General features: G+C 41.7%; 1 protein-coding gene across 1 annotated transcript in view; it reads right to left on the reverse strand.

The window, feature by feature from the left end:
* Window positions 1-343: 343 nt before the first annotated feature.
* Window positions 344-14,659, reverse strand: part of LOC311064717 (ras-related protein Ral-B) — a 37,593-nt gene continuing 23,277 nt past the window's right edge. The window contains exons 2-5 of the mRNA XM_084084639.1: window positions 9,037-9,269; window positions 6,711-6,919; window positions 4,521-4,698; window positions 344-3,548 (exon numbers count right to left, since the gene is read on the reverse strand). Of these exons, the coding sequence (XP_083940765.1) occupies window positions 3,426-3,548; window positions 4,521-4,698; window positions 6,711-6,919; window positions 9,037-9,150 (624 nt within the window). The 5' untranslated portion in view covers window positions 9,151-9,269 and the 3' untranslated portion in view covers window positions 344-3,425. The remainder of the gene's footprint in view (window positions 3,549-4,520; window positions 4,699-6,710; window positions 6,920-9,036; window positions 9,270-14,659) is intronic.

Here is a 14,659-nt window from a genome sequence, read left to right on the forward strand (position 1 = left end):
CGAATTGGAATCCTGAATAGTAACATTTTAATTTAATTTCAAATGCATTTAGTTATACTTATGTTAACTTTATGAACTTAAATACAAATACATTGGACATAAAAAAGACAATAGAATGTTAATACTAGTCATTAAGCTACTAATATAGACTGAAGTAATTAAAGTGGGTCATGTTTGCATGTTTGTAATCATAACAGCTGAAATCAATAATATATCAGTTTTCTGATATTAACCTGCGGGCCACATTAAGTGAAGGTGGGGGCCACATTAAGTGAAGGTGGGGGCCGCATGTGGCCCATGTATGGTCATTATGCCTGACAACAAAAAAACAACTGAGTCTCACTTACAAAGAAAGAAAAGTTTTTATTTGGCAACATATTTTGAAGTCTTCTTTCAAAACTTTCAAACTGTCGATTATTTTTCTCTCACAGTCGAGACAAAACAAAATCCTACTCACAGTAGACTATTATTATTAAAAGAACAAAACAAAACAAAACATATAAGAGGATATAGTTAGAAAGAGAAGGCTTTGGGCTGTAGGGATACAAACGTCTCTGTTCACTGATGTTGCACTTGATTAAAACAACAACAGTTTCACCACTAAAACCCCCCATACTTAGTAAACTTGACCCCAGTTGGCTCTTGGTTTGTTTGAAAATAGCAGATCTGCAAGCTCTACAAGCTTGTAGATCGACTACTTTCGAAGTAAAAGTACTGAAAATTTGAAACACTCCAGTAAAGTAAAAAATACCTCAAAATTGTACTTAAGAACAGTACTTGAGTACATAGTTACTTTACACCACTGGCGACGCGTTGAAAGCTTGTAGATCTGCTATTTCCAGCTATAATGTTCCTCCCCAGAATAAAGGAGGCTAGTATAGGAGTTCAAGTGGTTTTTAAGAAGTTTGGCTTCTTTTCACTCTTCATACAGACAGAGAGCAATAAAGTAAGACTTGTTTTTTTCTTTTCTTTTCTTCTGGTCAACATACATACATACACTCAAGTTAATTAACATACACAAGTCCAGAAAGAGAAAAAAAAAGTAGTAGTTTGACATGTTTATCTTCAATTTTTTGTTGGCACATACAACAGCTTTTTAAAAAAACATCTCCTGCGTAGAGCCTTTTGACAGACGTCCATCTTTTAAGGTATTGGCAATGTAGTGACTTTCTACATTATACAATGTAGTGCACTTAATGTAGTGCACTTAATGTAGTGCACTTTCTACAAAAAGATTTGTTTTAAAAGCATGAAATCAGTACGAAATAAAATAAATGTAGAGATCAACATTTAAGCCATTATTAAAATAATAAAATAAATGTAGAGATCAACGTTTAAGCCATTATTAAAATAATAAAATAAATGTAGAGATCAACATTTAAGCCATTATTAGCTCCCAACACGTTTTATCTCCAGACCCATTTGATGTCTCCCGGGAACCCAAACTAGTGAAAATAGAAGATCCACAAGCTCGCCACACGTCGGATCGCGACGTGTGGCGAGCTTGTAGATCTGCTATTTTCACTACTTCTTAATAGTTTTAAAAAATGTATGTAATTTCTTAGATTTTATTTATTTATTCATGAAATTCTTCTGAAAATGTTTAGATTTTTTTAATGAAAAAATTGTGGGTTTTCTTTTGAAATAATAATGTATATTATATTTTTTTAATTTGGAAACAACAAAAAGGGATATTGTTTTTACTTGCGACCCATACAAATTGGTCCACGACCCACACATGGGTCCTGAACCAGTGTTTGGGACACAGTGCATTAGACGCATATTATATGTGACCGATTATGGCGATAAGATGACAATGTCCTGGCCTTATATGGCACGATACAGGAAAACCAAATGATTATTTGGAACAGGTTAAACTAAAGGAGTGATTAAAACAAAACAAAAGGTTGGACAGCCTATTAATGGTTCATCATCTTCTCAACAGACATATCTGCCATAGAAACACAATGTAAATAGTAGTTATACTGTTGACTCTTTAGTGTGTGGAACTACAGCATTACTGTTGAAGGAGGTTCATGATGGGGGAGTGAGTGACGGCGAGGGCCAAAGGAAGTTGTCTGGCACTTCCCTCTCCCGTCTGTGGATTACCCTTTTGCTCCAAAATAAGAGCCTGGACCAGCCTGTTGACATTCCTGGCATAGGAAGTGGGAGTCAACCTTTCATTTCCCCAACCAACCAGAGTGCAGTGGGCGTCGCTCCAAATGTTGTGACATCAGGGCTCTCGATGCTGCACATTGGGGGAGGAGGAGGGGCGCGGAGCGGGGCGGGCGCACAGATCGGTGAACCAATGGGAGCCCATGGATTCTCTCGCCGGAGATTTTGAACCCGCCCCTCTAGACCAGATCAGACGCGCTAGACTAGAGCAGCCTGGTTCATTACTGCTACCAGAGTGGAGAGAACTTTTCCAAGACTTTCCCATTTTTAACATCCTCTTCGAAAACAGGTGTGCTTTCATTCAGTCTTTCATGGGGGGGGGGGGGGGGGGGGGGTCAACAGCATCGATTAGAGATCAACATGTGATCACGTGTAAAAGTAGAGGAGTGAGTCGGTTCCCTGATTAACCGATAAGCAGACTATCAACGCAACAAGCTCCATGAATCGATGGTAAAATAACACGTTCCAATGCGGGAACGCATCTGTGTCATTTTAAGATTTCTTTGGACTATTCAAAAATAGCAGATCTAAAAGCTCATAGCACGGCACTCAGTGCCGCACTATGGGCTTTTAGATCTGCTATTTTTTTCAAAGCCCAAATAAATCTTAAATGACACAGATGCGTTCCCGGATTGAATGGGATAAACTAAGAACTCATGCTAAGAAAGAATCAAGAGAGGAACCGTTTTACTGGACAAAGATTCTAGTCTAATCTTGGACTCTGAGTCATCCTGGTCGATGAGGTTTGCGGTACAAAGCCATCGTTTGTCCAGGTTAAAAAGAACTGGAGAGTTAGTTAGTGTCAGCGGGCAGTTTGGTCACAGACGGGCTTATTGAGCCATCAAGCACTGCTGTCCAAGAGTCACAGAAATAGTGGTAGTGTTCCTTTAAAAAATCAAAAAAAATGACAACTCTGAGGTTATAACCTTTAAGTTTTCTATGCAAGAGGAGTGGCTGAGGTTATTCTAGAACACTAAACCCATGTGTGTGTGTGTGTGTGTGTGTGTGTGTGTGTGTGTGTGTGTGTGTGTGTGTGTGTGTGTGTGTGTGTGTGTGTGTGTGTGTGTGTGTGTGTGAGGTTATTCTAGAACACTAAACCCATGTGTGTGTGTGTGTGTGTGTGTGTGTGTGTGTGTGTGTGTGTGTGTGTGTGTGTGTGTGTGTGTGTGTGTGTGTGTGTGTGTGTGTGTGTGTGTGTGTGTGTGTGTGTGTGTGGGTTTGTTTGTTTGTTGAGGTCCATGGAGGGTTCTCTAAAGTAAACAGCAGCGCTCTTTGAAGCTCTTCTTGTTCTTCTTGTTCTTTCCTTTGCCGTTCTTGTCTTTGTTTTCTGTCATCTTCTTTCCTCTCACCTCACGCATCAGGTCGAAAAACACCTACGCAAAAAAGAGCAAGAAAAAAAACAGAAAACAGAAACAAATCACTTAAAGTTCACAAGTTCAGCTCCAGAGCTACAGAGCCACGCCCATATATTAGCCACGCCCATATATTAGCCTGGCCCATATATTAGCCTGGCCCATATATCGACTATTATTTGACTTTTTTTCATGACATTGGTATCAGCCATTATCTAGCCTCTATGTGACCCGATTTCACTGTGACACTTATACTGTCAGAGTTAAAGGAGTAGTTCACCCAAAAAATACGTATTTCCTATCAATTACATCCCATGAAGCTTTGAATTCATGGAGATTTGTTTTTGTCACATTCCTAAGACAATCATTTGATGAACGGCAGGATCATCAAATTATTGTCTTAGGAATGAGACAAAAACAAAACAATCTCCATGAATTCAATGCTTCATGGGATGTAATTCTACAAAATTCTAAATCCTAAAATCCTTCTGAAAAACATATGTTTCTTTATCAGTGGTTCTCAAACTTTTTCATGTCAAGGACCTCCAAAATGATATGTATTTGTCCGCCGACCCACATCTGAAAATATTTTGTTCCAAGGACCCCCCAGAAGCAAAGATTTGAGTTACAAATGTACATCTACAAGCTCATCATCTGCTATTTTTTGAATAGCCAAAGAAATGTTAAAATGACACAGATGCGTTCCTGGTCTTAATGGGTTTTAAGGGGAGACTTTATATTAGAATGTAAAAGCTGTGAGAAGAGGCTGGTCGTAGGGTAGTTTTGTACCTTGTCCTAACCCTTATATTAGAAGGTAAAAGCTGTGAGAAGAGGCTGATCGTAGGGTAGTTTTGTACCTTGTCCTAACCCTTATATTAGAATGTAAAAGTTGTGAGAAAAGGCTGGTCGTAGGGTAGTTTTGTACCTTGTCCTAACCCTTATATTAGAATGTAAAAGCTGTGAGAAGAGGCTGGTCGTAGGGTAGTTTTGTACCTTGTCCACGTTGGCTCTCGTCTTGGCCGACGTCTCCACATACTGGACGCCCCACTCCTCCGCCTTGCCCCGCGCCTCCTCCACCGACACCTGCCTGCGCTCCTCCAGGTCCGACTTGTTCCCCACCAGGAGGAGAGGGATCTTATCCTCCTCAGCCTTCACCCGCAAGATCTGCTCCCTGTGTGGACACACACACACACACACACACACACACACACACACACACACACACACACACACACACATACACATTTTTTACTTTACTGGAGTACTTCCAATTTTAAATACTTTTACTTCTACCCCACTACATCTCAGAGGCAAATATTGTACTTTTACTCCACTACAATTATTTGAAAACTTGAATTACTTTGTAGATTTTGGTTATTATTACAAACATACATTAACCACTTCAGCCCTATATACATTTCGGCCATTTGAAAATAGCAGATCTACAAGCTCACAATGCGTCGTGATGCGACACCTTGTGAGCTTGTATCTCACAACGTCTCCGGACTGACCAAGTTTCTGGCAAGGACAGGGAGACAAAACAGGTTTTGGCCAACGCCCTTATTATTTACCACTTTGATTTTGCATGTACTGTACAGTAAATCTTGTATATCATGTACTGTAGTACAGTACATCTTGATTGGAGGGCTTAATGAAATCCCTCAAAACCTGCAGTCAAGCTACAGTCAGCTCTATAGACTGATCAGGGTCATTGTAGGGTTAGGACCCAGATCCTACAGGTAGGAACCAGTTTAGAGAACTCAACTGGCTCCCAGTAGAATCCAGGGTAACCATGGACATGGTTCATAAGATCATATATGACGAGGTTCCCATATTTTTAAAGACTCAGAGAAGCGAAGTACACCATAGTGTAGCAGATGTGAGCCATCCGGCTTTTAAAAGTAAAGTTGGCAAAGAATCATTTACTTCCATAGGAGCCACACAGTGGAACCACCTCCAAACCAGTGTCAAACCCTAACCCTGACCCCCTAACCCTAACCCACACAGTGGAACCACCTCCAAACCAGTGTCAAACCCTAACCCTGACCCCCTAACCCTAACCCACACAGTGGAACCACCTCCAAACCAGTGTCAAACCCTAACCCTAACCTCCAAACCAGTGTCAAACCCTAACCCTAACCCTAACCTCCAAACCAGTGTCAAACCCTAACCCTGACCCCCTAACCCTAACCCACACAGTGGAACCACCTCCAAACCAGTGTCAAACCCTAACCCTAACCTCCAAACCAGTGTCAAACCCTAACCCTAACCCTAACCTCCAAACCAGTGTCAAACCCTAACCCTAACCCTAACCTCCAAACCAGTGTCAAACCCTAACCCTAACCCTGACCTCCAAACCAGTGTCAAACTGACAACCAATCTGAGGACTTTTAAGCAGAAGACTAAAGCATGTCTAATAGAAAAGGTTCCCCTATAGAGGGTCATTAGATAAGGAAAGATAAGGGAGCACTTGTTTGTACTAACCCTAACCCTATGTACTGTATGTACTGTGCATGTTACATGTGTTTTGTACTGTAATATATGTTTAACTTATTGTCTGTTAAATGTGAGAGGACCTCAACGGAAATAAGTCTCAGGACTTTCTTGGGTAATCCTTGAACTGCGGTAACCATGGTAACCATGTGGTTTTTGCTTTTCAAATAAGTCAAGCTCGCAAGGCGTTGTGAGCTTGTAGATCGGCTATTTTCACAATATTTGCCTCTTTCTTAAATTATTTGCATTTGGCCGACCTTTGACCAGTTTTTATAATATAGTTTGTTTTATTACTTTCGATGCAGTGATGGTCTTTTTCTGAGGAACTAAAAAAGGTCTTAGAAGTCCTTAAATTGTCACTTCACTGTCCTCTGGGGACCCCCCCCACCAGAGGTCCTGACCCACAGGTTGAGACCCACTGGTATAGAGTATATACCAGAGTATATACCAGAGTATATACCAGAGTATATACCAGAGTATTTCCTCTGGTATAGAGTATATACCAGAGTATTTCCTCATGTATAGAGTATATACCTGAACTCTGCGGTGGCGGTGAAGGTATATAGAGTAGAGTATATAGAGTAGAGTATATAGAGTATATATACCTGAACTCTGCGGTGGCGGTGAAGGTATATAGAGTAGAGTATATAGAGTAGAGTATATAGAGTAGAGTATATAGAGTATATATACCTGAACTCTGCGGTTGCGGTGAAGGACTCGTGCTCGGTGATGGAGAACACCAGCAGGAAACCCTCTCCGCTGCGGAAGTAGTTGTCCCTGATGGCGGCGTAGTCCTCCTGGCCCGCTGTGTCCAGGATGTCGATCTGGACCTCCTCCCCGTCCAGGACCACCTTCTTCCTGTAGCTGTCTGCCTTGGTGGGCTCGTAGTCCTCCACAAACTGTAGGAGGAGACACAGAGGTTATAGGAGGAGACACAGAGGTTATAGGAGGAGACACAGAGGTTATAGGAGGAGACACAGAGGTTATAGGAGGCTTTTGTTTTTTCATGAACGTCCTTGCTTGTTTCTGTCGCTTGTTTTTGAAAACCTGGCATCCCGACTGGCATCCCGACTGACATCACTGACGAATCCTTGGTATTTTTACTTCCGGGTTGCATAATGATGACATCACTGTCGAATCCTTTGGTGTCATGAACCTAGGTTGGTGTGTTTACCAGATGCAGCAGGACAACGCGCTGTTGTTGTTTTCCACGCTTGCGCTAATGAAACACGAAACGGAGAAGCTTATGATTGTGAGGTTGAGCGTGAATGTATTAGCATTGTAGTCACCTGATTTGAGCGTGGAAGCAGAAGACACGGTGAAGGGGAGGTGAAGGAGGCGCTGTTGTTGTTCTTCTGGCGATGGAGAGAGCTGCGGAGTTTCAATGGCGGCCCTTCGTGTTGTTTCGGCGAAACCCGTCGGCGTTTGGTGTCGCTGGTGCGCACGGTAAACGGTACGAAGCTGTTTCCCCTTCCGTTGTGGCCGAAATGTGGTGAGTAGAATGAATTATGTTGCGAGGCGGAAAATATGTAGTGAGCAATGAGAGGTGCCCTACGCCACCCGTAAATTGAGCGCGTACGCCGTGGCTACTGTGGTGGCGAGATGTGGTGTGTCGGTGTTGTGTTTACTCGATAACAGAGCTGTGGGTATAGCGTCAGCGGGGGGGCGGAAGTCACTCCTCGATTATATAAGTAGATACTGACATTTATTAACCTATACTGACATACCCAAAGTTAGCCAGATGAATCGACATACTGTAATGTGTGCCTAGTGTTGGTCTCACCTCGTCATACATGAACAGATTAAAGGACATGTATGTAGCGTGTTGTCTCACCTCGTCATACATGAACTGGTTAAAGGACATGTATGTAGCGTGTTGTCTTACCTCGTCATACATGAACAGATTAAAGGACATGTATGTAGCGTGTTGTCTTACCTCGTCATACATGAACAGATTAAAGGACATGTATGTAGCGTGTTGTCTTACCTCGTCATACATGAACAGATTAAAGGACATGTATGTAGCGTGTTGTCTCACCTCGTCATACATGAACAGATTAAAGGACATGTATGTAGCGTGTTGTCTTACCTCGTCATACATGAACAGATTAAAGGACATGTATGTAGCGTGTTGTCTTACCTCGTCATACATGAACAGATTAAAGGACATGTATGTAGCGTGTTGGTCTCACCTCGTCATACATGAACAGATTAAAGGACATGTATGTAGCGTGTTGTCTCACCTCGTCATACATGAACAGATTAAAGGACATGTATGTAGCGTGTTGGTCTCACCTCGTCATACATGAACAGATTAAAGGACATGTATGTAGCGTGTTGTCTTACCTCGTCATACATGAACAGATTAAAGGACATGTATGTAGCGTGTTGGTCTCACCTCGTCATACATGAACAGATTAAAGGACATGTATGTAGCGTGTTGTCTCACCTCGTCATACATAAACAGATTAAAGGACATGTATGTAGCGTGTTGGTCTCACCTCGTCATACATAAACAGATTAAAGGACATGTATGTAGCGTGTTGGTCTCACCTCGTCATACATGAACAGATTAAAGGACATGTATGTAGCGTGTTGTCTCACCTCGTCATACATGAACTGATTAAAGGACATGTATGTAGCGTGTTGGTCTCACCTCGTCATACATAAACAGATTAAAGGACATGTATGTAGCGTGTTGGTCTCACCTCGTCATACATGAACAGATTAAAGGACATGTATGTAGCGTGTTGGTCTCACCTCGTCATACATAAACAGATTAAAGGACATGTATGTAGCGTGTTGTCTCACCTCGTCATACATGAACAGATTAAAGGACATGTATGTAGCGTGTTGTCTCACCTCGTCATACATGAACAGATTAAAGGACATGTATGTAGCGTGTTGGTCTCACCTCGTCATACATAAACAGATTAAAGGACATGTATGTAGCGTGTTGTCTCACCTCGTCATACATGAACAGATTAAAGGACATGTATGTAGCGTGTTGTCTCACCTCGTCATACATGAACTGCAGGGTGAGGGCGCTCTTCCCCACGCCTCCACTGCCCACCATGATCACCTTGTGGAGAGCCAGAGAACTCTGGTTTTTACTTTTACCCGTCGCCATCTCTCCTCTGTGTCCTCACACACACACACACACACACACACACACACACACACACACACACACACACACACACACACACACACACACACACTCCTTCACCTGCAGCACTCACTGAACACCTGCATGAAGAGAACAACAACAACATGTCTGATTTAATACAATGAAGCTTCATTCACGCAAATAAAAGAAACGTTGAAAAGTAAGAGAAACGAGGTTTCTGCCCGACAGCATTGAGACACACATTTACAATGTATGGATACAGTAACTATGTAAGACGTCCAGACACACATACAGTACAATGTATGGATACAGTAACTATGTAAGAAGTCCAGACACACATACAGTACAATGTATGGATACAGTAACTATGTAAGACGTCCAGACACACATACAGTACAATGTATGGATACAGTAACTATGTAAGACGTCCAGACACACATACAGTACAATGTATGGATACAGTAACTATGTAAGACGTCCAGACACACATACAGTACAATGTATGGATACAGTAACTATGTAAGACGTCCAGACACACATACAGTACAATGTATGGATACAGTAACTAGGCGGGACAGATGGAGATTGTTTCATTATTGGAGTCTCAAGATGCCAAGGCGGTTCGGCTTCAGTCCAACGAGTCCAGAAAAACCCCTGAACCATTAAATAATATAATAATATATCTCAACCCCTGAACCATTAAATGGCAAATTGCTCGGTAGTGAATCTTTAGAACTTAATAAAGTTTGCCGTCCAAAGGTCAATGACTCTGATGGAGAGTAAATGAAGCCATCATACCCTGGTCTAAGATGGCATTTAGGTACACATTAAGTTCTCCTTTAAAGGACATTTAGGTACACAGTAAGTTCTCCCTTTAAAGGACATTTAGGTACACATTAAGTTCTCCCTTTAAAGGACGCCGAGCGCTTAAGTTGTCCAAATGGAGGGAGGACGTCTCAGAACTCACTTCAGATCATTTTCAACCTATCTTCATATTATTGGTTCTCACTTATGCTCATTATAATATGGTTCTCACTTATGCTCATTATAATATGGTTCTCACTTATGCTCATTATAATATGCTGACAGTAACATGTAAAGGATAATGTTACTGATGATGACGATGATGAAACAAGGACTTTATGTTTCTGAATGTAGCCTTTATTTTTATCTCTTGCACTAGATGCGCCCAAACGTATGTTTTATGCTATGATGTTTCATGTCTGTTGTTGTCCTGTCCTGTACTGTCTGTATGCTATGGTGTTTCATGTCTGTTGTTGTCCTGTACTGTCTGTATGCTATGGTGTTTCATGTCTGTTGTTGTCCTGTACTGTCTGTATGCTATGGTGTTTCATGTCTGTATGCTATGGTGTTTCATGTCTGTTGCTGTCCTGTACTGTCTGTATGCTATGGTGTTTCATGTCTGTTGTTGTCCTGTACTGTCTGTATGCTATGGTGATTCATGTCTGTTGTTGTCCTGTACTGTCTGTATGCTATGGTGTTTCATGTCTGTTGCTGTCCTGTACTGTCTGTATGTTTTAAACCACTACTCTTGCTGTAAACCTAATTGCCCTTCTGGGACATTAATAAAGACCTTGAACCTTGAACCTAATATGGCACTATTTCTGTTTCTACTCACTCTGTGTCTCAGAGGAGGGCTGTGGACAGTTCAGAAAACCTGCTGACCTACCAGTGACATCATCGATAGGCAGGTTTGGCTATTTCTATGTCTTTCTAATGCTTCATTAATCCATTAAGACAGCATGTGTGTCATTTTAAGATGTCTTTGGCTGTTCAAAAATCAGATAAAGCAGATATACCGAGGGCCACGTTATCAGCTTGTAGATCTGCATTATTTTTGTTAAGTCATGAAAATTTGAGCACATCTTTTAATATAAACATTTTAAACTCAAATATTTGCTCAAAAACTTTGCTTCTGGGGGGGGGGGGGGGGGGGTCCCTGGAACTAAATGTTTTGAGGTGTCCTTGACATGAAAAAGTTTGAGAACCACTGATATAGCAACATACGTTCAAAAATAAATACAACTGTTAGGATTTAGAAGACATTTGTAGAATCCCCCAGAAGCAAAGATTTGAGTTAAAAATGACGCTTTTTTTTTTGGTACCTACCAAATTTTCACGATTTCTTAAAAAAAAATAGCAGATCTACAAGCTCATAGCGCGGCACTCGGTGCCGTGCTATGAGCTTGTATATCTGCTATTTTTGAAAAGCCAAAGAAATGGGTTCCCGGATTGATTGGGTAAAGCATACAGTCTTTATTGTTCTCAGGTGACCGGTATTGTTCTAACTCAGACCCACAGAGTTCAAGGGAAGGCCAAGGCTAATAACACATGAACTCGTAACGTCGCCTGAAACTCTTCCAGCAACAATTGTCCACTTCTAACAGAGTCTGTAACTCCCGGTGCACAAAGGTTACAACGTACAGGAAGACGTCATCAACGTACAGGAAGACGTCATCAACGTACAGGAAGACGCCATCTGTTTGTCATTTCCGTCAACGATAATATCTTTAAAAAAAATCATCTTTATTTTTTATTTTTTTTATTTTTATCCCACGATTTTGTAACCCTTTTTACACCCGGTGCCAATTTGCTAAGTGATCCTGGGCACTACACCCCCCCCACCAGCCTAGGGAGGCCAGGGCCGAGCTCATGCCTCCTTCAATGCATGAGAGCCAACTGACCTTCTTGTCACCTGAAAGGGGAGAGTTTCCCCGGTAGGACGTAGCGCGTGGAAGGAACACGTTATTCCAACCAGTTCCTTTCCTCTCCATCAGGCGCCCCGGCTGACCAGGGGGAGGCAGTATAGTGACCAGGATTACTACATGTTTTTGTGAGGGTATTAACTACCCTAGGAGACACGGGGAGAACATGCAAACTCCACACAGAGTAGGCCCTTTCGCCAACTAAAAAAAAAAGAAGAAAAAAAAAAAATCATCTTTAACATATATATTTTTGAATTTCCATCTTTACCAAGCCAGTCTGGAAACGCATCTGAGTCATCTGAGATTTATTTGGCTTTTCTTTTTTTTTTATCTTGAACATTTTGTGCACATCTTGTAATATATATATATTTTTTTTTAAACAAAACTTTTAACTCAAATCTTTGCTTCTGGGGGGGTCCCTGGAACAACATATTTCAATGCGTATCGGCAGCCAAAAACATATCATTTTGGGGTCCTTAACAAGAAAAAGTTTGAGCACCATAGTTTTTCAGAAAAAAATAAGACGTTTGTTGAGACATTTCGCAGTTACAAATGTTTGCTTTAAAAATATATATATTCAAAGATTTGCACAACTTTTTCAAGATTTTTTACAAAAAAATGCAGATCAACAAGCTTGTAGATCTGCTATTTTTGAATAGCCAAAGAAATCTATAAAATGACACCGATGCGTCCCCGGTCTTCAAGGATTAAATAATCACTTCAGCACACTGCAGCAGCCCTTCATAGACTGGACCCTAATGTCCTGTATATCTGTTCCTTCATAGACTCACTGGACCAGTGCATGAGCCACTAATGTCCTGTATATCTGTTCCTTCATAGACTGGACCGGTGCATATGAGCCACTAATGTCCTGTATATCTGTTCCACTGCATGTTGTGTTGGAACATCATTAAAGCAGGAAAAAGGCCCCCAGCCCATGGCACGTCCTGTGGACTGTAGTGACCTACTGACACCACATGCTCTCTCAATGCTGAAAACACCCCCCAGTGTGGCTATTTTCACAATAAAACACCCCCCAGTGTGGCTATTTTCACAATAAAATGCAAATAAAAAGAAGATCATTCATCGTAATCAAAGCAAAAAGTTTGAAATAATCGTCTCTGTAGTGTCCCTCCCCTCTGTAGTGTCCCTCCCCTCTGTTGCTTCCCCCCCCCCTCGCCTAACCGACACATCCTGGATCCTTCCTGAATCCACACACAGGTGTTCAGAGGTCACCATGGTTACCGGACCACACCCCATAAATAAACCGTAAACGAACAACGGTGGAAATGTGACACCCAGCAGGCAACTGGCTATAGTTGCTATACAGGCGCGTGGCTATACAGCCACTATATAAAACATATAAAACATATACAGTGGCTATACAGTGGCTAAACATATAGTGGCTATACAGCCACTATATACTAGTGGCTATACAGTCTGACTGTAGTCTGACTACAGTCTCATGGCTGTTCGTCATCACCTCCCCGGGGGAATTGAGGCTGATGGGAAAACCCTATGCTGATTCACAATCTGCTCCTCCTCCCTAAACACACCACCACACACACACACACACACACACACACACACACACACACACACACACACACACACACACACACACACACACACACACACACACACACACACACACACACACACACACACACACACACACACACACACACACACACACACACACACACACACACACAGTAACAAGGCCAGGAATGATTGCAGTGAACCAGGCCATACATCTAGAGGTGGAAAATTATATCTATTTTTTTTACTTTAATAAAAGTATCAATACTGCAATGATACAGTAAAAGTCTGGTAATCAAAATGTACTTGAGTAGAAGTACAAAAGTATTGCTATCAAGATATATACTTAAAGTACAAAACTAAAAGTATACTCATTATGCAGAATGTCCCTTTCCACAAGTTTGCTCTCAAGTGGTCTATAAGGCTGAAGTGGTTAATGTATGTTTTGTAATAATATTACAAATCTACAAAGTAACTAGTAACTAAAGTTTTTAAATAATTGTAGTGGAGTAAAAGTACAATATTTGCCTCTGAGATGTAGTGGAGTAGAAGTGAAAATTGTGAAAATTGGAAATACAAAGTAAAAAAGGCCTCACAAGGCCTGCTTAACGGAAGCTACTCAGACCGGAAAAACATTCGACCAATCACGACGCGGTGCCCGCGGACCTGTAGTCCCAGTGGAAACAGAACCGAGGCGGAAGCATAGGGAGTCATAGGTAGATTCATGTTATTTGTGCGAGGATTGTTTATCATTATATTCATATATGTATCATATATGATACATATATATATATTTGTATATATATTCATACATATATCATATTTATATTATTTAACACTTTTTGTTTTGATTCCAGTCGGACTCCTTTGCGCCATTGCACAATGCTAAAACGGAAGTGGGTAGGGGAGGGGCTTCCGCTTTCCCCTTAAGCATTTTTAGAGCTTCCGAGTCCCAGACTGTATGCCGGAAACATTTGTAAATTGTGGGAGGCAACAGTCTGGTGACGCGAGACTACGGAGTGGATGTCGACGAACCACCTGAAGCTCAACCTGGACAAGACCGAGCTGATGTTCATCTCGGGGAAGGGCTGTCCTCACCGAGACATGGCCATCACCATTGAGAACGCTGTGGTGACGTCAACTCGGACTGCGAAGAATCTGGGTGTGACCCTGGACGATCAACTGTCGTTCTCGGCTAACATCGCATCAGTGACACGGTCCTGCAGATTCCTCCTCTACAA

Source organism: Gymnoscopelus microlampas, assembly GCF_963454915.1.
Source record: "Gymnoscopelus microlampas genome assembly, chromosome: 17".
Taxonomy (NCBI): domain Eukaryota; kingdom Metazoa; phylum Chordata; class Actinopteri; order Myctophiformes; family Myctophidae; genus Gymnoscopelus; species Gymnoscopelus microlampas.